The sequence below is a fragment of the Blennius ocellaris genome (assembly GCF_963422515.1).
Source record: "Blennius ocellaris genome assembly, chromosome: 9".
Taxonomy (NCBI): domain Eukaryota; kingdom Metazoa; phylum Chordata; class Actinopteri; order Blenniiformes; family Blenniidae; genus Blennius; species Blennius ocellaris.
Window position 1 is genome coordinate 24,524,232 of NC_137658.1, and position 20,925 is coordinate 24,545,156.

General features: G+C 44.7%; 1 protein-coding gene across 5 annotated transcripts in view; it reads left to right on the forward strand.

The window, feature by feature from the left end:
• elf1 (E74-like ETS transcription factor 1) overlaps positions 1-18,584 on the forward strand; it is a 40,969-nt gene extending 22,385 nt beyond the window's left edge. For 2 of the 5 annotated variants that reach the window (XM_080502155.1, XM_080502156.1), the window contains exons 2-10: positions 7,382-7,663; positions 8,118-8,174; positions 11,200-11,374; positions 11,815-11,919; positions 12,219-12,380; positions 12,516-12,599; positions 13,279-13,471; positions 13,673-14,023; positions 15,460-18,584. In XM_080502155.1, coding sequence (XP_080358281.1) covers positions 7,592-7,663; positions 8,118-8,174; positions 11,200-11,374; positions 11,815-11,919; positions 12,219-12,380; positions 12,516-12,599; positions 13,279-13,471; positions 13,673-14,023; positions 15,460-16,279 — 2,019 coding nt within the window. In that variant the 5' untranslated portion in view covers positions 7,382-7,591 and the 3' untranslated portion in view covers positions 16,280-18,584. The remainder of the gene's footprint in view (positions 1-7,381; positions 7,664-8,117; positions 8,175-11,199; positions 11,375-11,814; positions 11,920-12,218; positions 12,381-12,515; positions 12,600-13,278; positions 13,472-13,672; positions 14,024-15,459) is intronic. The other 3 variants (XM_080502157.1, XM_080502158.1, XM_080502159.1) reach the window with 3 other exon arrangements.
• The last annotated feature ends 2,341 nt before the right edge of the window (positions 18,585-20,925 follow it).

A 20,925-nucleotide genomic window follows, 5' to 3' on the forward strand; every position in this document is an offset into this window, starting at 1 on the left:
GCAGAGTCGGGGAGTCATGATGAGACATTTCAAAAATGTCTGCAAGTTAAGAGCCGGGCAGTGAGAAGTGACTGACACACACCCGTAGCCTCACAGATTTACTGCTCTAACCTTTTTAGTAGGAATTGCTTGTGAAATTCTGTGACTAAGCTGCGACGCCACAGAGGCTAAGAAGAGCAGCGTTCCCCGCAAAGGCCTGCAGGTTCCTGCGGTAGATTTTACTGAACATGCTGCTGCCAGACATGACCGAATAGAAAACCTGATGAGGGCATGTTTGACGACTGGGACTGACAATTGTTGCGACCAAGTGCAAATGTTTGGTATTATTAAGTTCCATACAATGAAAACCCGATGCCCATAATTACAGATAATTTCCTGAATATCCTCAAAAGCATTGTCTTCAAATGTGACCAAATCTACAAATGACATCACCAAGAAACAAAGAATCATCCCCATGTATGTACGCACTGTTATCTGAATGTACTTCATAAAGCAGCTCTATCTGAAGGCTTGCACAGAGCAGATCTGAAGTAGTAGTAACCCCCAGTTATGCAGACAGTGTAATTTATTAATGCTTCTTGCTGTACAGGCAATGCTCAGCGAAAAATATTGGATTGGTATCTGATGTCTAGATCCATTTTGGAAACATTTAGAATATACTGAGCTCTGGGACGAACTCGGACAAAATGTCTTGTACAACTTGATAAGAGTTGGCAGAGTTCACGTCACGTTGGAGAGGGGCCGTTTGCTCCTTCTTAAAAAGTCGTGACAGATTTTAACCACTGGTTTAACTACCGTTACCTTTATTCGCTCAGCATTTGTTCTTGTTCATTTTACCATTGTGAGAAAACGCATGTCATCATATCCCTTTGGGTGCAAGTCTCACTGACGTCCCGTCATTAAGTTGCATTGGCCTCGTGGACATCAGCAGAGCACATGAACCTGTGATGTTTCAACGTGTACTTTTTCTCGCTAAAAACCTCACTGCAATTTCCGGTTCTGTTTTCACAACTTGTGTGGTTCTTCCTATCTCTGCCTGTTGCCACATCGTAAAAATAGGCCGTTGGTTGAGGTTTTTACTGAAGGGCTCGATGTGTTTGCTGAAGTGATGCTTGCCTCCAGCAAAACAGAGTTTCAATAGATTCTTTACACATCTGATGAAACTGTAGAATGAAATTATAGACACGTGTTGGCCAAAGGATTTGTGACGTGAACTCGTACGTGTGGCTTCCCAAGATTAATGTTCGTTAATGTGGAGTTCTGCACAATGTTGTCACATGTTTTTACAGTGGCTTTGTGGGATGCTTTACCCCCATACAAGCATGTGTTTTTGTACTTTTCTTAAAAGTGTCAAGAACCTCAGTGTTTGTTCTGATAGTGAGTAGAAAAGCCAGTGATGAGGCCAGGTTAGGGATGTGAGTCTGTGTGGTGGGGTGGGAGTTTGTAATTCTGTTTTTGCATGCTTCATGCCAGCGTTGTGGGGTGGGGTGGGGGGTGGGGGGGTGTCTGCATATGGCAGGTGTTGCTTTAACTGATGATTTTGAATGTAGCAGGAGCTCAGACGTCAAGTGACGAGAGGCAACTTAACAGTGTCTTCATTTCAGCTTATATTTAACTTGAAAAATGAAATTCAGTGTATAAAAGCATTGGAAATGTAAACTTCTTCTGGCAGAAGTTATATTGTTTATCTGCTAAAATTCGTTGCATTCATGCGTTAAGAAAACTGAGTCAGTGCTTAAAAAACAGTCCACGCGTTGTAATTCTTTTGTTTTACGTCGCTCTTGCAGAAACATCTTATAACAATATAATTGATGTAGAAAATGCTGTGTGTGTGACACGTCTCACGCCTATGAGAGTAACAGCATGTTGTTGGAGGAGGAAGGAGGGGGAGTGAAGAACTTTCCGCTGTTTCACAGAGGAAGACATTTTCTTGTGAGTGTGGTTTAACAGACAGGAAGCAGCACAAACCCACTGCAACAGTGATGCAGTTCCTGTGAGTGCAAAACTCACAGGTCAGTTTGTGGCTATTCCCTTTTTGGGTTGACGTGTCCCCAGCCTGCTGTGCAGAAGAAATCCCAGCATGCTGAGTCGTGATGAAGTTCATGTTAGAGGGCGAACAGCCTGTAATCTCTCAGGAGGAAACTTTTCTATACTAGAGTGACAAAGTGATCAGAGGAGAAGTGGAATCTGCTCTCTGAGCTGTTGTCTCCGGGGACTGAACTCGGTTTTCATCCCGGATCTATGGATTGTGTTCTCCTGCTAACACCAATGTCTAATCCTCCATAAAAAGCCAGATCTTAAAGCCAGTAATGTGTCAGTTGGCACAAACGACTATTGTCACAGGGAGGCATGGGTCGTCGTTCCAGAGCCCGGAGCCACAGTGGAAAAGTACAAGGTTCGCAGGAGATGAGATTAAATTCCATTCCCTTTCTGAAAGCCCGTGCTCGAGGTGACGTTTTTCTTTCAGTCTTCATTTGGCCCTGGTACAGCACAGCCTCGCGTGATGCAGACACAGTGAGCGCTGCTACAACGTGTTGCTGTCTGTGTCTCTGATGCTCAGTGCTCTGCAGCTGCACGCCGTTCCCTGCTGCCTGTGCCTGCTGCAGGGCCCATTTCTGCCATTTTACTGCCACGGTGCTTCAGGGTCACCAGTGAAACACTCCTTTATTCAGCACAATGGGGCTGGCATGGAGTCTGAAATGTTTCGAGACGTTCTCTCTATTTTGTAATTCTCGGTGGTGAGCTAAATGTAGAATGGGGCGAAAATGTTGTAGACAAAACAGCTTTCGTGTCGCTGGTGCAGGGTTATGTTAGTGGTGAATGACGACTCTACAGCCCAGCATTGATGCAACTTTTTAATTGTTCTCGTCTTGAGTATGGTGTGTTTGTGAAGTCACCAGCTCCATGACTTTACTGTAATTTATGTGCACTGCCTGGGGGATTTGTGCCATTTCAAAATGTAGGTTATAGATGATCTTATTAGTTATGGCTGTCAATACAAATTTACAGTATATTTGTTTCCCCAATTTTTAAGCCGCGATGGTTTAAGTTACCCTCTGTATTGTGTTATTGTTACATACTGGAGGGGAGTTTGATGATGCTGGATAAAACAAAAGGGAACTGGTGTCCAGAAATAATAACCAGGATCCCCTAGTGCCCATACAGACTATCGCAGTGCTCCAGGAATGAGTTTGAGGCTCATATCACTGAGTCATTTCCTTTACAGGAACCCAGAGGATCCTGCAAAAACAGCATGCTGACAACAAATTCATAACGTGGTTGGTGGTAGTCCTGTGCATTTTCTGCTGTCTTGGAACAGAGAACAGAGAAATCTCTGTGATCTTCGGGAAAAGTAAAGATTTCTCTGCGTTTGCAAAAAAAAAAAAAAAAAGTTTCTTGAGCACTGACTAATGATAAAATCAAACCTTCTGTCAGTTGCAGGTCTTTCGTCCTATATTTCTGTGACAATTTGTACCCTTCAATTTGCCACCAGCTACACCTGTGTGTGAAAAAAGTTTTCAGACACCAGAAATAACAGTCACACACTCACTGGCTCTCCCGTCTTTGAATCCTGCGAGTGTTTGTCTAACCACACCAGTCGACTGCTGAACCGTCGTGTCACCTGAAGACTCGGGCACATTTGTAACCTGAGCTGAAAATGGCTGATAAGAAAAGTTTGCCTACTCTTTTTCAAGCATCTCACACTGTTTGCACTCACCACATGTAGGGTGAGTCATTGCATAGTCATCCAATTGGCTTAAATTAGCTCCTTTCATGGTCAACAATGAGCTCAGCTGAAGAGACTAAAGCGGGGGAAGTGGGGCCTTCTGGGAATACTCCATTTGTTCATGAATCCTGACTCTAATTGGTTGTTATTGCGACTGGCAGTCACCATGCTGTCGGGGTGGAGTAGGCCAGCGTGAGCCCCGTACTCCTCTTCAGGAACAAGCCGTCGTAATCGTTGGAGGAGTGATGATTGATAGACGCAATCCCATCACCGTGGTCACATGACACACTCCCTCAGGGAACTGTACTATCAAGAGTCCATGATAATCTATAGTCTGCTTCCCCCCATTGGATTATTTGATCATATGAATTTACATCAACTATACAATTAGGGAACGACAACATCGGAAATAATTTCCTGCAGAAAAGATGCAAAACATGTTAAATGTTATAATATATATTTCAATATAATGCCTTGACTTGTATCAAGCAGCAAAATTGAAGCTGGATCAACATATATGAAGTTATTTCTCTAAATGTTATTCAGAGACTAGAGTAAAGTGTCAAATGAATTGTTTTCTGTCAGCAGTATATAAATATGTAACTGTGCACCAATAGAAAGCACCTAGAGATGTTGGAATTAGGGGACAGTGAGAATAGGTGAATAACAGCATGTTTGTTCATTCAGAACATTGCAACAAACATTTGGTTCTGTGGGACTGACCAGAGCGCCCCACCTGGTAACCAAACTAAAATACCCCAGTCTGTGAAAAGAAGGCCCCACCCAGTGCGAGTCACAGGCAGTCTATTTGCTCTGTGGACTATTATGTATTGACTAACATCCCAGTAAAATCCCTCCCTTCTCCCTTCCCCTCCTCCTCCTCTTCTCCTTGTCATGACGTCGCCGGTGCAGCTACAACCCTGCCCCTGTGCCGGGACAAGGCAGCTGTTGTCATGTGCTTCTGCGATAATGTGCAGGCTGCGTCTGACTAATGGCTGCTTCTCTTGTATCCCTGTCCGCTGTGAGCACTGTGCCAACTGGGCCACCCGGATCAATGAAGCACTGACAGGAGGGATGGAGAAAATACACACATGGACTCACCGACATGCTCTGCTAACGTTGCGTTGCTAAATGCAGATCGCACACAAACGCAGACAAATGGTGTACATTTGAGATACAAAGTTCAAACTTGTCACTCTAAAACATTTGCTGTGTTTCATGGCATTGGATTACCATCTCATGGCCAGCTGCTGAACAACTCAGTTTTTTTTGTTTTTTTTTAATCAACATATCTGGAAACTGAAATGCTTATGTTGTTTTCCCATGAGCGTCTAAGGATTTTACCCAAGATGCTCGGGTTGACGGGTAAACCGTGATTCCTGAGATCTCAGATGAAGCACCATGTGCCGATTCATCCCGCTTCAAAGGAAGCAGATGACTCTGAATGTATTCGCTCAATTTTAAAATGCATGTTAATAGACTCGGTCAATTCCAAGCCCACTCATATATGTTGGTTTTTGTCTTTTATATTTGACACAATTTAGCCACGTTTGATCATTTGAAACAGTACCATCATTTCTGTATTTGATGTTCTGCTAATGCACAGCGCCCAACACTGACGAGCCAAAAGTACCAGGACGTTGAGCTCCAGACAGATGGCAGCAGCGTCCAGCTCTGGCAGAAGCTGGCAATGGACGCTGCCTGGCAGAGACGGCAAAGGGGGGTTCGATTGAACTGAAACACTAGCCTCCAGCTTTAGTTTCTCTTGTCTCTCTACTGTCTCCCAATGTGATGCTTTCCAGGCAGTGGCCACATGTAGGCTCACTCTTCTGTCTGAATGATTAACAAGACGACAAACACAATTGCAAAAGCAGTTTGTCTGTTTTGCCACGCAGGCTGCCCGAGTATGTCTTTATCTATCTTCTCCTCTTCTGCTTCACCTCCTCGTAAACACAATTGTTCCTGGTATGCAACTTCGTCAGTCACAGAGGCATTTCAAAGCAAATAAGCTCCACCCTGCAGCAGTGGGAAAACAGATATAGTGAGTGTTGGATTTAGGGGGGGTGTTGCCAAACATTGCCATCAGACCTCCCTCCTCCTGCCAGCTCTTTGGTCTCTGGGAAAGTAAAGGGTGGGGGTGTGTGGCCTCTGGGTCTCCTTATTGAGTTATTCCTCAACCCAACATGAGCCCCTCCCGTCCCTCATCCCTGAAACCTGCCTCTGGGTGTCGGGTTGTTGGGACACATCTCAACACACACTAACAAGTACATGACCTCCAGCCTCCCTCCCCCATCGCCTGTGATCACGGCGACTCCCTGAGGGTCAGCACAGAGGGGCTTCCACAGCATCATCACACCACTGATCGTGTGTGTGTGTGTGTGTGTGTGTGCGTGCACTCAGACCATCTCCGCCCCTGCAGCTGCTCATGTGATCCCAGTATCATCCCCCTGAGCCTGACGACCCAGGGTGGTGTGCTGAGGAGAGTCACACACTCTGGAGCAGGGATGGAGATGAGATGAGCGGCGTCTCTGCTCTAATCGTAACGGACTGTGAGCTTCCCTCCTCTCCTCTGAACACCACTTTCTGGGTTTTGCAACTGTTAATTGATTGATTGAAGACAAATGTCGTAAATGAATTGATAGTGATTATAATAGTTAAATACTTTTCTTTGAGCATAAAAGCTTAATTCCTCATGGTTCTATTTTTGTGCTCTAATTTGATGGAAAGTTATTGATAAATCATGTATAATTGACTATTTAAAGCCTGAGAATGAAGAAATTAGTCTTTTTTTAAATGTGCCATATCTAGAGGCCTAAGTGACTGCTGTTCCTCGTTGTTCCATTTCGGTCACCTCAAACTATTTGGCACACGTGATCTTCAAATGATAGCAAAACTGAATCCCAATAGTGTCCTGATGTCCAGCAGTGCAGACCAGCTTTGCATTAAAACTACTCTCAAAGACTTGGGAGGAGAGCCACTGACAGCAACATTCATGGCTACTGGAGATATGTTGTTTATTTATTACTATCATTTTGCAACTTCCTGTTTGGGAAAAAAAAGACAAGATCCTTCACTTCAAATGAAAAGTTTCAACCATAATTTGAAGCACCATATATACCAATCTCATCTGGCATTTAAAATTGAGTCTTCTCCATAAATCTGGGTGGATTCTTCGACAATAACACTGAGAACAAGATGCTGCATGGAAAAACTTACAAATTCTATGTGGCATGCTGAGTTTTGATACTTTTAAACTGACTTCATTGACCCCAATATGGAAGGAATCTTAAAGAAGTTGACACTGTGTGCATGCAGCTTTTTGGCTATTGTAATTATACTTATTATAGATTGCGTGTGTTTCGGTCAGCCAGCAGGAGTTGTACAGTTTTATCTTGTAACTGATGATTTTTGCTTTCTCCGTCTCAATGAGACATAATCCAGAACTTTGTCCCCCCTTGACATTTTATGTCCAACTCGTTTTTACACAACCTAGTTGGACCTCATAAACCTTCCAGTAACACGACTGCTTTTACCTGCCTCTTGTTTCCCACTGAAATTAAAGTGATCTAATAGATCGGCTGACCTGCGCCCCTCTCTTTCTCTCCCTCTCTCTCTCTCTCTCTCTCTCTCTCTCTCTCTGCATCTCTCTGGCAGGTGTAGATGCTCCAGGCGCAGCGGGGCCCAGCCTCTGTGTCAGAGAGGGACGGGGCTGCTCCCACCTGGGCCACAGCACTCCTCTAAAGCTCGGATCAGAAAACGGTACAACCCGGAGGCCATTTTGTGACCGTCTGTGCTGAGAAGACGCCTGACTCGCCGTAGCTGGAGATATTTCAGGCTGCCCTCTGCCCTCTGAGCTCCACTGCCATGACGACTGCAGTACAGTCGAGTGAACTGGTGTTTGAGTTTGCCAGCAACGGGATGGATGAAATCAATCAGGTAATGATCACACTGAGCAAATCAAACATGTGCTTGATGCTTAGTGTACATTTTTATTGTTTGATGAAAAGAACCAGCGTGCCCCCCCCCCCCCCCCCCCCTTTTTTTTTTGCACTTCATTCAATCTTGTTGAGAGTACTACTTTTTAGAACAAACACTGCTTGCATAAACACTGTGGTCACTTGGGGAGGATTTAGCCTGTGATCTTTAACTGTGACAACATGCTGGTCAGGGAGAAAGGGCCGCAGGAGGACGGAGCAGACGGGAGGTTTGGGAAGAGAAGTGTGGGTTGCTGGGAGGACAGGAATGGAAAGATTGAAAAATATACAGCGAGGTTAGACTGTGTGGGCGGGAAAGGGTGGAGCATGGACATGAATGTGTTTGTGGCACAAAGGTGACTGTGTGTGCATATGATGTGAACCTGTGCCTATGTGTCTTTTCATTACGCGGTCAGGTGTGCAGTTATCTCATCCCCCCGCCCACGTCTGAATCCTGTGGAGCAGGCTTGATTGTAAGTGTGGATGTACCCGTGTGTGTGTGTGTGTGTGTATTTATGTGTACTAGTACCTGTATGTGTGTATCTGAAGTGACAAGTTGTCACTGGATCCCTGAATAGCACCGGTTCAAGCCTAACCTGATGGACCAGTTATGAAGCTGTTTGGAAGGGATGGGATCATTTCACTGAAAGGTCTTGCATTGTTCCAGAGCTACAGTTTTGTTCCTCGCTGCACCCACTCTGCCTGTTATGCAAGCGGTTTGCCCCTATTTACCAAGACATGGAAATTACCCTAACACACTATCTGCACTGCAGTGGAAATATGATTTCAAAGATCCATATATGCCCCAATGAAACTTGGACCTGGGTCATTCTTTGAATTGATTCTGTAATGAGTAACATTGCCATGTGGGTTTTAAAGTCAATACGTTGTCTATAAATCAAATTATAAAAAAAGTAATTATCTGAACTGTGAAAGTTTAAAATGTACAGAAACAGAGATGAGATAGTGTTAGTTTCTCAAACATCAGGATGAGGATCTTCAAGTGCACAGACAGTTGAACTCCATTGTGGCCGGGCAGGTAAAGCAGAACAGCGTGGGGTGTGGGGGAAGAGCCCGCACAGATGCTGTTGCTTTCAAAGGCAGAATGAGGAACTTATAAATGCAAATAGGCCTGGTATATATCGCCCCTATTTCCCTCCGAGAAACACTCTCCAAAGTCAGCAAAAAGAGGAAGAAGCAGTTAAAACACGGCTGTTCCGTAATTCCTTACATGTTGGGTACCTTGTTACAATTTTATGCTCTCAAAACAACCGTTTGTCTTTTGCATAGTCATTGCAACATGCTTGTCAAATTATCACTTGACTTGCATGACAATACAAGATGGGCGTGAAGTGTTCCCTGTGAAAACAGAATCCATTTACCATCAAAACAATGGCGGAGACGGCAGACTCGTCTGGTGCTCTGTCAGCACAGTGTGTGGGATTGAGGCTTTCTGCTTGTGACAGGAGCGGGTGGGAAGCGCTGCTCTCTCAGGAGCTCAGCAGCAGACCAATAGTCAAAATTCCTTTGTTTACTGACACACACACACACACACACACACACACACACACAAAACTGTCACTCAAGGACAGCAAATATCAGGTCCAGCTAAGGAAACGTGGTCGCCTCACTGTCTGCCTATCTGATAATATGTCTACCGAAGCCTCTGATTAATGGGAAACATTCAGCGTATGTCAGACAGACACTGATAGCGTCTGTAGTCAAAGTAAAACTCAGGGTTCTGTTGTGCTCCGGAGGCCAACGTGCTTGCTGCCGAGATGACAAAAACGCTGTGTTTTTGATCTTCAGAGTTATTATCGACGCCATGTGGAGCCGTCCAGATTTCTAAGCATCTACGCAGCGCAAAGTGCCAAATAATGTATGGAGCTTCTGGCGAAACAATTGGTGTGTAATTGCGGCCGGCGCGGCTCACAAACACAATCCACCACTGTGTCCAAATAATGAGCCGGTCTGTTAGTTTCTTGGTTAAAGTGTAGCGAAAAATGGGTTCGCGGCCATGCACTCAAATGTCCCCTCTTCCAATAACCCCCGAGCTCAAGGCTGGGCACCTGGTATTCCTCAGAGGACCAAACCAACAATGGACACTTGTGTAAAGAGACAGATAAGCCTTTATTCTTGTTCCTGATGCCACACCTTTCTGTCTGTGGTGTTCCCATTTAATCAGGTCATCAATAGAAGAAGGAGGTTTCCCTGGATTGATTAAAAAGGAGAAAAAAACAATATGTTCCCTCCGATGTGACAGGGAATTTTCTTTTTCTTTCTGGGCTTTTGAATGTGGGAGTGGCGCGATTCTTCTGGTCAGCTGAGCAGCATTGTGTTTACATGCTTCTTGTCTGGTCACGCAGATGTTCAGCTTGGTCTTGAACACATAATTGTGTTGGCATTTTAAAATGAGAACAGATTTCCAGCGGGAGTTTAACGCAGCTTCATGTTGTGTGGATGAGTCTGTGAAAGCTTCCTTTCATGAACGAGTAGTTTGCACACACCGTTTCAGTCGCCATTCCTCAAAATTCAGTCAGTCGTAGTAGAATGTTTGATAGTCCTAAGATCATCTCTTTTTGATGTGTAGTTTGCTGCCATCTGCTGGCGTCCAGCTTGACTTTCTCCTTGGTGAAAATTCAGATACCTAATGTGACCTTTAACATAGCAGGAAAAAAATTATGGCGTAGAAAAAAGAATTGTTGTATCTTTGAGTCCAGACGTGTTTTGGTCACATGGGGTTTGCTTTCCATGCTGCCAGTTGTATAGAGTACCATATGACTGAGTAATTCTGAGGACTGAATCAGTTCCCATGTCCCTCCATGACATGAACCAGGCCCCTGCTGAAGACTCTTGACACGGCCGGTGTTTGAGGAGCTCTCAAGTATGTTGGACCTCTCAGTTGTTGTGCAGCGGTTTCTTCCGTGCTCTGGTTATTCCCTCCTTCCCCTCGCTCCTTCACTCATCCGGCTGTGCCATGCCTGAAATGAAAAAGCCAGGTTAGAATTCCCAAAGCACGCTCAGGACATGATGAAGGGGCGGCTTGCCTGCAATTCATAACTAATCCATTAACATTCATTTGGTTTTATATAATTTTCTGAGCACAAGATTAACTTCTCAGGAGAAGTAGGCCAGATCAAACAGCTGGTTCCTCTCTTCTTCAGTGGGTCCCTGTGGACTGCTTCAACACCACAGAAATGAGCTGCTCTCCATGCTATGTGCCTCCACATTAGCCAAAATTGAGTAGGAATTTATTATATTTCACAAGGCAATACAAATTACTGGCCAAATTGCGTTACAGCATTAATCTGGTATCATATGGTGAATTTATTCTGTATTTATGATGTGAAGAGGAGCACTGAATGGTGTTTTTACTGCACTAACACATGCATTAAGACCATCACTCCGCTACCGCCTCGCATTGTGTCTTATAGTACAACCTGTACTACACTAATACCTTACCCTGTGTGTGTGCGTGCATGTCCTCTCTCTGTTCAGCTGGATGACCCGTCAGTGTTCCCAGCAGTGATTGTGGAGCAGGTGCCTGCAGCCGACCTGTTGCAGGTTTACTCGGGCCTCGAGTCTGATGAGGTGACCAACGGCATCATGGTGGACACCACCCTCCACGTGGTGGAGGAACAGTCCATCCTGGTGGGCGGCGTCGATCTCTCAGGTACAAACTTTACTTTAGTGTTCGTACTCATTTAGATAATGCAAGAAGCTTTCAATCGCACACAGAGAGAGACAAAAAGAACCCCAAAATGTGTTATTTGTTTGATTTCACTTACAGTTCCTGACAGAGATGGATAGTAATTATCACTCGTGAATGCATACAATTAATCAATTCATCAATGTCGCCTAAAGAATATTTAGTTCATTCAGTAATAATTTATTGAAGTTTTGCTATTTTTCTGCAAGAAGAATTACTCAAAATGAAAAAAATATATACATTGAAATGTTTGTGAGAACTTCCACAAGTGTAATTGATCACATTGCCCTTCCCAAAGTCAGTCAATGCCAACAGACAATCAGCTGTCTGGATATTAAGAAACAGTGTGCAACATATTTACCTGAAAAGATTTCATATTGATGAGGCTGTGATGTGATGGACAGAAACAGCGGTCTCAGGCACCGAGGACAGCATGGAGACAAGCGAGGCTGCAGCAGCACTCCTAAACATGGAGTCTCCAAACAACATTTTGGACGAAAAGCGAATGAGTAAGTTTTTACGTTATGCCCGTAGCATGTTTTGTTTTCATTTGTGCTTAATGTTTATTTCAGAAAAAAAAAAAACATTTGTGTTGCTGTCGTAATTTGTTCAGTGATACTCAAATGTACTATGTTAGTTCATTTTTGTTACAGTCTTGTAAATATCATTTTAACTGGACCACATTGCTTCCTTTTCTTTTGTTCAGATCATGAGTTTTCTCTTCAAAATTTCATCCACTGCATCTTGTGTCTGGCTCATGTTTCCTGTAGCCTCATGTGACATTTCTGTATCTCTGGTTTATGTATAGTTCACACCTACGGCGCTCTGCTAGAGTCAGACCTGACGTACGCCCCACTGAGGCCAGACCAGATGGACAATGTTGCGCTTGACGTTTCGTTAGACGAGGACACTTCATCTATGGATGAGATTCCCCAAAAGTGTCCCTTAAAACCTCAGAAAAAGACCAAAGGTAGCTCTCCCTTTCTCTTTCTGCTTGCTTGCGAGACGAACAATCATGCTTGAGAAATTCAGTGTGGTGGGTAATTTGGTGATTTCATTGTGGCCTTACATCTCATAACACACTACCCCTCAATTTGAATCACAGTACGAAAGCCGCGGGCGGTGCGCTCCTGCTCTCCTATCACCACCCCTAACCTGCCACTCAGGAAGAAGAGCAAAGAGGGCAAAGGTAAGCCTGACTAACTAGTCCTCTCCACTGTAATGAGCCAATAAAAATCAAGGTCTCTCCTCCTCTTGTGTACGCTCTGTTTCCTCATGTGGAGTGTGCAAACAGTAGTCTTCAGCCCCAGCAGTCCAGGAAGGTTAAATCTGGACGAGTTAATGGATGAGGAGATCTCGGAGTGCTGTGTTTCACAGGGAAACAGAAGTGATTGCAGGCTGGAGGGCACATTGATGCTCCACCGATAGCAGCAGACTTGTGCCGCTTAATGTGGAGCCTCATTGCACCATCCAGTGTGACACGGAGTGGAGGGGGCTGGGGACTGCGGGTCCAGCCGCACACATATACATCACCCTGTCATGGTGTCTGGAATCGTAGCAACTACTGGGAGCGTTGCTGTTTTTAACCACTTCTGGCCAAAGCATCTCACAAATTAGAGTAATCTACTCCGAGGCTTGGTATAATTAATTTTCTTTCAAGGCGCTCGTGCACACACACACACAGCCAACACGACAATGGACGCAAGAAAAAGAGCAGTTTTTCCTGTAAAACCTGTGGCTTCTATATATAAACTGAATTGCTAAATGAATTATAGATGTCTACAGCACAGCTCGAAGGCCTCGCCATGAATGTCTGATGTGCTCGAAATTTGAAAACATGACATAAATTATTTCCTCACAATTTGCAGGCAACACCATCTACCTGTGGGAGTTCCTCCTGGCTTTGCTGCAGGATAAAAACACCTGTCCCAAATACATCAAGTGGACACAGCGGGAGAAAGGCATCTTTAAACTGGTCGACTCCAAGGCGGTTTCAAAGCTGTGGGGCAAACACAAAAACAAACCTGACATGAACTATGAGACGATGGGAAGAGCTCTCAGGTGAGAGTAATGCACCGACGAGCTTAGTGCCGTTGTCGGCCGCATTAGCTTCAATGTAACCCTGATCCCTGAAAACACGACCTCATAGATACGTTCGCAATCCCTTACTGGAGTGTGACTTTAACATTTTATGAGGCTGGTAAAATTTGAATGGTGCTCATGCCTATAATGTGTTGAACGGCTTCTCTCTTCTTCTCCCAGGTATTACTATCAGAGAGGCATCCTGGCCAAAGTGGAGGGGCAGCGACTCGTCTATCAGTTTAAAGAGATGCCGGCCGATCTGGTGGTGATTGAGGATGAAGACGCCGGCTCGGATGCCAGCGCTGGCTACGGAAACCAAAGATCTTCTCACGGGCGGTCGGTGGTCCGCGGAGGAAACAAAGGGCACGGAAGACCTCATGGTCAGCACCAGCTCTCGGCGACGCACATGAAGAAAGAGCCCGTCGATGAATACCTGTACTACGAAGCCAATGGTGGACAAGCGGAGCAGCTCCTGCATTCTATGTTGGAAGGGCATCATGGGTCCAGTCTCGATACGGCACAAACTATGAGGTTGGACACTAGCGCACACTCTTTTGTTTTCTTCGCAGCTTGATAAACACCATCATCTAAATAAGGAATGGCTTTATTTTCTTCTCGGCATGCAGCTGCCACAAAATATAACTTTCTGTTTCACAATATCACAGACTGGCTCGAGACAGAGGAATTGATTTGGGGTGGCTTGAGCTCTTTCCAGATATAGCTAGCCACACATATAATGGCAGATGAGTAACACAAAATTGCTGCACAGAAAGGTCAAGGCTATGGTGGATATGACTCAGAAACTGTCTCTGATATGTGTCTCATCCAACAGACACGTTTACGTTTCACTTACAACATGTCCCACTTAATATATATGATATGAGCAGTCATTTTCTTTGGCTTAGTGTGAAGATGGACTAGCTTTGAATGTGTTACCACAGTCAGGAGCTGATTAGCTGGTTGCTTGGTGACTACTAGACTCACATATATCCACTGTTATTTTACAATCAGATTCCTGTGTTGAATAGAGATACCAGGGAATGTGAGATGGAGTTGGGCAGGTTAGTTTGCCTGGAGGCAGTTTACTTGTGAGCCAACTTATACCTCCAGAAATGCAAAAATGACAGTATTGATGCCTCTAAAAATATCAGACCACCACACACTTGCACCTACTGTCAACAGTAGAGTCACTGGTTAAACTCAAATTCATGTTTTTGGACTGTGGGAGGAAACCAAAGAAAAAGCCATACACATGGAGAGCTTGAGCCAGACTTGGGACTGGGAGCATTCTTGTTATGAGTGCTAAACACTACACCACCACAACCTATGACTGATCCGCACTGAAGCAATTGGAAAGAAATCAGAAATGTGAAATGCCATCATCTGCATTGAGCCTGAAATCCAGCACCCAAAAGAGTCGGCTTCAGTTTAAACTATTATTATGTTTGGATACAAAAGTATTTTCAGGTATGATTATCAAGCAAGTGGCTTCTTCAAAGTTTGATATGAAGCATTTTATTCTACTTTGATGCAGTGAGAGAATAAAGCAACTGAAAAAGCAATAGCTTTGCAGTGAATGCTGCCTTTGTAAAGTTAATAATGTTAATTATGTTCTGTGGACATCAGAAAATCCTTTCACTACCTTTTGTTTTTTTTACAGAGTGCGGCTTTTGTTTTTTCTACTGGTTCACTTTTCATTTTATCGTGCTATTGTATCGCCCACAGTCTGCATTATCACTCATCTGACATTTTCTGCGTTGTTAAGCATTGTCTGCAGTTAAGAATCAAGGGGAATAATCATTTCTACTTTACACCTGTCAGCTCTGTTTGTTATATTATTAAGAGCATTATCGCTGCGGTTTGGCATCATAGCAGTGTGTGGGGTAACTTTCAACGCAGGGCAGTAAGAAGATAAAGTGAATATTGTAGTGCTTAGCGCATCTATTTACTTTCTTTTTTCTTTCCAGGACCATCAGCTCTCCTGCGTCTGTTTCTATGGTCCTGACGTCTCCCAGCTCTCTGCAGTCTGTTCCCCTCAACCCTGTTCTCGCCAACGGGGACTCCAACCACTGCTCCCCCCCCCGGGTTATCCTCCACACCATCCCCTCCACAACAGCAGGTGGCAAAGGTGTGCTCGCCATGCAGACGGCCTCTCTAGCAGGTGGAGCCAGCAGCCTGCAGGATAGCCTCCCACAGCAGCTCCTTGTCACCAGTCTGGCTTCCTGTCCCATTTCTCCCACCTCCTCCGTGTCCTCCTCCTGTACATCCCCCCCAGGAGTCATTAGTTCCACCGCTTCCACCCTCAATGGTCTCCCCCGCCTCGTCACCATCAACACCACCTGTGGGCAGACCATGGTGGCGCAGCAACCCGGCACTGTAATTGCCACCGTGCTGAAATCTAGCGACCTCTCTGGGCTGCAGGTCAAAGAAGAGATGCTGGACGCCAGCTACTTCCAGTCGATGGTCAACGGTGATCCGTCCCTGGCCGCTCATACATTTGAGAAAGAAGAGATGGAGGCAGGAGAGGCGGAGCTCCAGTACAGGACTGTGATCATAGGTACCAGTCAAAACCAAGGCCAGCAGGCCGCGAGTGAAACTGTAATTAATGGACATTCCTCTCAGGGCGGCAGCCCGAGCGAGGGCCTGACCCCCGTGGAGGAGCTGGAGGTGCGCGGGGAGATGTCGCTGCAGCCGGAGCAGGGGATCAAAGGCCTGCAGGAGCTACCGCTGTCTGTCCAACTGCCTGCAAACTTTATCCAGATAAAGACGGAGCCTGACGAGGCTTAGCGCGGCCGGACTCTTCCATACAAGCTGAACCAAAAAAACCCCCAAAAAACACCTGCATTTCTTTTGTCAACGCACCTGATGTTTTGTTTTGACCGCAGAGATCTGACCAACGATCAGAAGTGAGGGATCAGGCACCGTGTTGCTCGAAATGGTTGATCAGTTCAGCCTCAGGATTTATTGTTTACTCACATATTTTGTGACCATGTGCCTAATTTTAAAAAGAAAATCAAGGGAGTGTTTTGTTTAGCTTAGTTTAGTTTCTTTTAAGAAGTCACTTTTTTCATATTTGGGATGATCTTCTTTAGACATGAACCCCAAACACACGCACGCACACACACACACACACACACACACACACACACACACACACACACACACACACACACACACACACACACACACACACACACGCACACGCACACAAATGCCTTCCAGTTTAGGAGAGCAGCCATCGGATGAACCAGGGATCCCCGTCTGCCAAATGTGCCAGTTAGTCATTTTTTTCAATTCTTCCATCTCATTGGACTGATAAGTTGAAAGAGGAGAACATAACAAACCAAACCAAGGGACCAAAGTCCAAACGGTGCAGTGATGAACACTGGGAGGATGCGCACGGTGTGAATGCTGATGTTTTCTTTCAACCACGTGCAAGTCGCAGCACAGATGTCATGTGGCGATGTCCAACCTGCTGAAAGCAACACATCTGAGTTTGATCGAGGAGTGCCTTACAGGAAGTTGAAACAGTTCAAGGCTTTTTTTTTTTTTTTGGAGACATCTTCTTAAAAGATGAAAAAACAGACTAAATGGCTTTTCAGACATTCAAGAACTTATTACTCATTTATTTTCATATAAACAAAATAGGTATGCATTCTCTCTCCATTTCCCTTGGCCTTAAAACATTGTGTTACTATGGAAATGGGCATTTCCTGTCCACCAAGGACAGGGTAACATCAAACCTGTTTGTATAGAGCTGGCGACTGGAGGCAAAGCAACATGGAGAGTAAAGAATACACAGGATAGAATGGATTTTATCAGCCTCTGCCTAAGAGGATTTGAGGTTTAAAGCCTGTTTATATAAAATGGAAAATATAAGAATGTGTATCTATATATATATAAGCATATAAATACATATAATATACAATTAAGAATGAATTTATGGCCACAGCAAATTTATTTATTTTGTGAATTCCTAAATTCTGTAAAGAAAAAAATGGCACATATGTTTTCTATTTACGTGTGCAAACCTGAGGGAAATTCAAAGAATATGAACGTTGACGCCAGAAAGCTTTGGTAGATTTTTTGTAAGACCAATGTTTTTTTTTTTTTTTTTTTATTTGTATATAGCATTCCATATGATCAGGTTTGGTATTGTCTTGAGTTTTGGACTCGAGTCGTCAGTCCACTGCTATATGCTCCTATGGTGGATATCCTCTGTTGTCTGTCTTAGTTCAACATTTACTGAATGTGCTCATTTGTTTTTGGTTCCTCCTCTCAGCGGACATACCTTTTCCTTTTTCAGCAGCCAAGTTATCGAGGCTTTCAGAAATATTATTTTTGTTCTGCATAAAATATCAAATGTATCAATCAAGTATGTTTGAAATCAAGTTGCTTCAGTTTGGCAAAACAAGCAGTACTGCTGTCTTTAAATCTCTGCTCCCTCTCTTTCTTCTCTCTTGCCTCACCTTCCCCCCTCCTCCTCCTCTTCCTCCTCCTCCTCCTCCTCTTCCTCCCGCTCCCGGGTCAGTGGAGTCTGTGCCTTCTTTATTTGCTGTCCCACTTTGTTAAGAACCTCTCAGGCCAGCCATCCGATTGGCCCCTTGGTCCTGCTGGGGGATGAAGCCATATTGATCCTGAGTGGTATCACGGCTAAATTGGTTGTATTTTCCAGCCGGACTGTAGCAGCAGAGTGAGGACATTCAGACATACTGACCTCCATCTGCACTGGCACCTAAGGACAGGAGTTAAATGCTATTTTACAACCCCACATCAGCCACAAGGCTCCAGGTCTGCAAAGACACTCTGAATGTAAACCTCTACATGCTTGTGCACATTTTCGACAATCATTAATGACACTGGGTCACATTTGCATTGAATTCTGTCATTTTTAGGAAGGGGTTGCTGCTTAATTTTGCCCTGTACGTATATATTCTGGTATTTACTCTGCTTCATTTCTTGTCATCTGTGAAATGTTGAGGTATGTCCACTGCTTGTATTTTCTTGCCTCTCTTGTCTTGGGTTATCAGTGGCCTCCTTTATGCTGAATATAGAATAGATTTCTAAGAAAAAGTCAATATGCTAATTAAAAAAACAGAATCTTCTTTGCTGAGCATCCTTTTTATTTTATTTGTTGTTTTGTGCAGGCAGAGGGCTTTGGGAATCGTGTGAGGCGGCAGATAAAATGTCACACAAGACATCTCTGAAAAATTAAACTGAAAACCAAATTAAACTGGGAAACAAATAGCTGGCGAGGGGTTACCAAGTCCATTAATTTCTACTGTCGAGATAATGAAACTATTTCTGCCTTGAAAACTCAAAGTTGTCTTGTGTGGCTTTGAGGGACTTTTGATCACATGACATTTAGAGAGAGAGAGAGAGAGAGAGAGAGAGAGAGAGAGAAATATCCTGTAGGAAGCTGGATGGGAGCCATTAGCAGGCCGGAGACTGATTGGACTGTACTTAAGAGCACCATTCCTCCAGTTGCTGTGGGTGGATGAATACATTAGCATGTGACATGCCCAGAGCTGAAAACAGCCCAGTCTGTCGCCACAGCTTGCAGTGTGTGCGTGTGTGTGTGTGTTTTCGGGGGCTGGGGGGGGGGGGGGGTGTTGAGGAAGAAGCTGTCTGGCAGCAGGGCTTGCCTACTGTGCCTTGCACTGTCTCCACCCACATGCACAGCTGTGGAGCACAATCCAATCTTGCCATGGGGATGCACACACACACACACACACACACACACACCCAAGGACGGAAGATCAGCCACCGCTACACCTTCACTCTCGCCAACACCTTTCCAGCTTGGTGCAGATGAGAAAATTGAAAAGAGAGTGAAATCATTTCACAACCTCCACAACTCGGCGAGGAACAACCCTCCATTACGTCCAAACAGACACTTTGCTTGTCAAGCGGCCCATCGATCTCCCGCCGTATGGTAAGCGGAGGTGCTTATGGATTACTAAAATAATGAAAGGGTACTCGCAACCAGCGTGTCTGTGCTATTCCTTCGGTTAGTGAGTCAGAGACCCTGAAGATGGAGCAAGAGCCGGGTCCTGGGAGAGGAGGACTATTTCTGTGTCGCCTCCAGCCACTGACACAGCGCAAGTGTTTACTGCTGTGCCATGCTGCCTCTCACAGTGGGAGCAGTTGAAGGATGACGGCTGACATTATTGTGCCTCCAGCCTGTAGCAGGAACAGTACAGGGAGAGCTTATTTAACCATCAGGTCACCAGACTGACTGCAACATTACAGACAAAAAGGAGTTGATGACTGGTCTCATGGCCACCGCGGCGCCATGCAGTCCGTTAACTCGACAACCTGCTGCTGAGGTTGGATTTAAATAGAGCACTTTAAAATGTTGAGGTTTCTCAAAGAAGCTGTGAGTGAATCTATTTAACGACAGCAGGTGCAGCACGGTTCCAAATTTTAAAGGGAGAAGGAAAGAAGAAAAAAAATCCACACATGGTGAAACTGCACCACTTCTTTTGATATTAGAGCAGTGCAGCGTCCCGTACACAAGATGGCACTGGTAATACACGTGTGCTCAGCTGAACCTCAGCCTCAGTCTGCAATGGAGAGAACTGTTCCTTCAGGTCACTAATCTAAATACAGACACTCCTCGTACATTAGTTTTCACTCTCCGTCACCCCACAATAGCAGCTCACGGATCTAAAAGAACCAACGATTATTTGAAATGAAAATAAGCATCTTGGAGTGAAATTTTTCCTGCATTTTTAATACGAGACCAAAAGAATTATTTCACGTGTGAGCCTCAGTGGAAGTGGCCGTTCCTCAGGCCACTGAGGCCAGGTGGAGGGGAAAAATATCCTTTGAACTGTGATAACTTGGTAAACGGTTGGCGTGTCTGTTTATCCTGCAGAGGAGTCCATCTTGTTTCCTCTCTTCACCAGAACAGTGATAAACAAATGCTGGAGGAGGGAGAGAAAGGTGGGCTTCTACAAAAACATAGTGCACCGCTTCATTTGAAATTCTCTAATTCTGGTCTATAAAGCAGAAAGTCACTGTTGAACTCTCATGTTTGCTTCATGTCACTGTATTGAACATGGCAGACTTTGTAGGAATGCAAATGAACTTTCTACTTAGAGGGTTTAAAAACTTTCGAAGCAACTAGAAAGACATATCAAGAAGACTGAGGCAATGAGTTTCACCCAATGTGACATTCCAATCATTGTATATGTCCGGCATCATTGATAAGATTTTGGAAATACAGCCTGGCGAGTTTGGTTGAGTGAAACCCCTGATATTTGTAGTGTGGAACTGGGCATTGTAGCTGTGATTTGAGTGAACTATGAACGGAGGTGGGCAGCATGGTGTTGCAGTGGTTACTCTGGTTTCCTCCACAGTCCAGAAACATTCATGCGAAGCTAATAGTGACCCCAAATTGTCCAGAGGTGTGAATGTGAGTGTTTGTG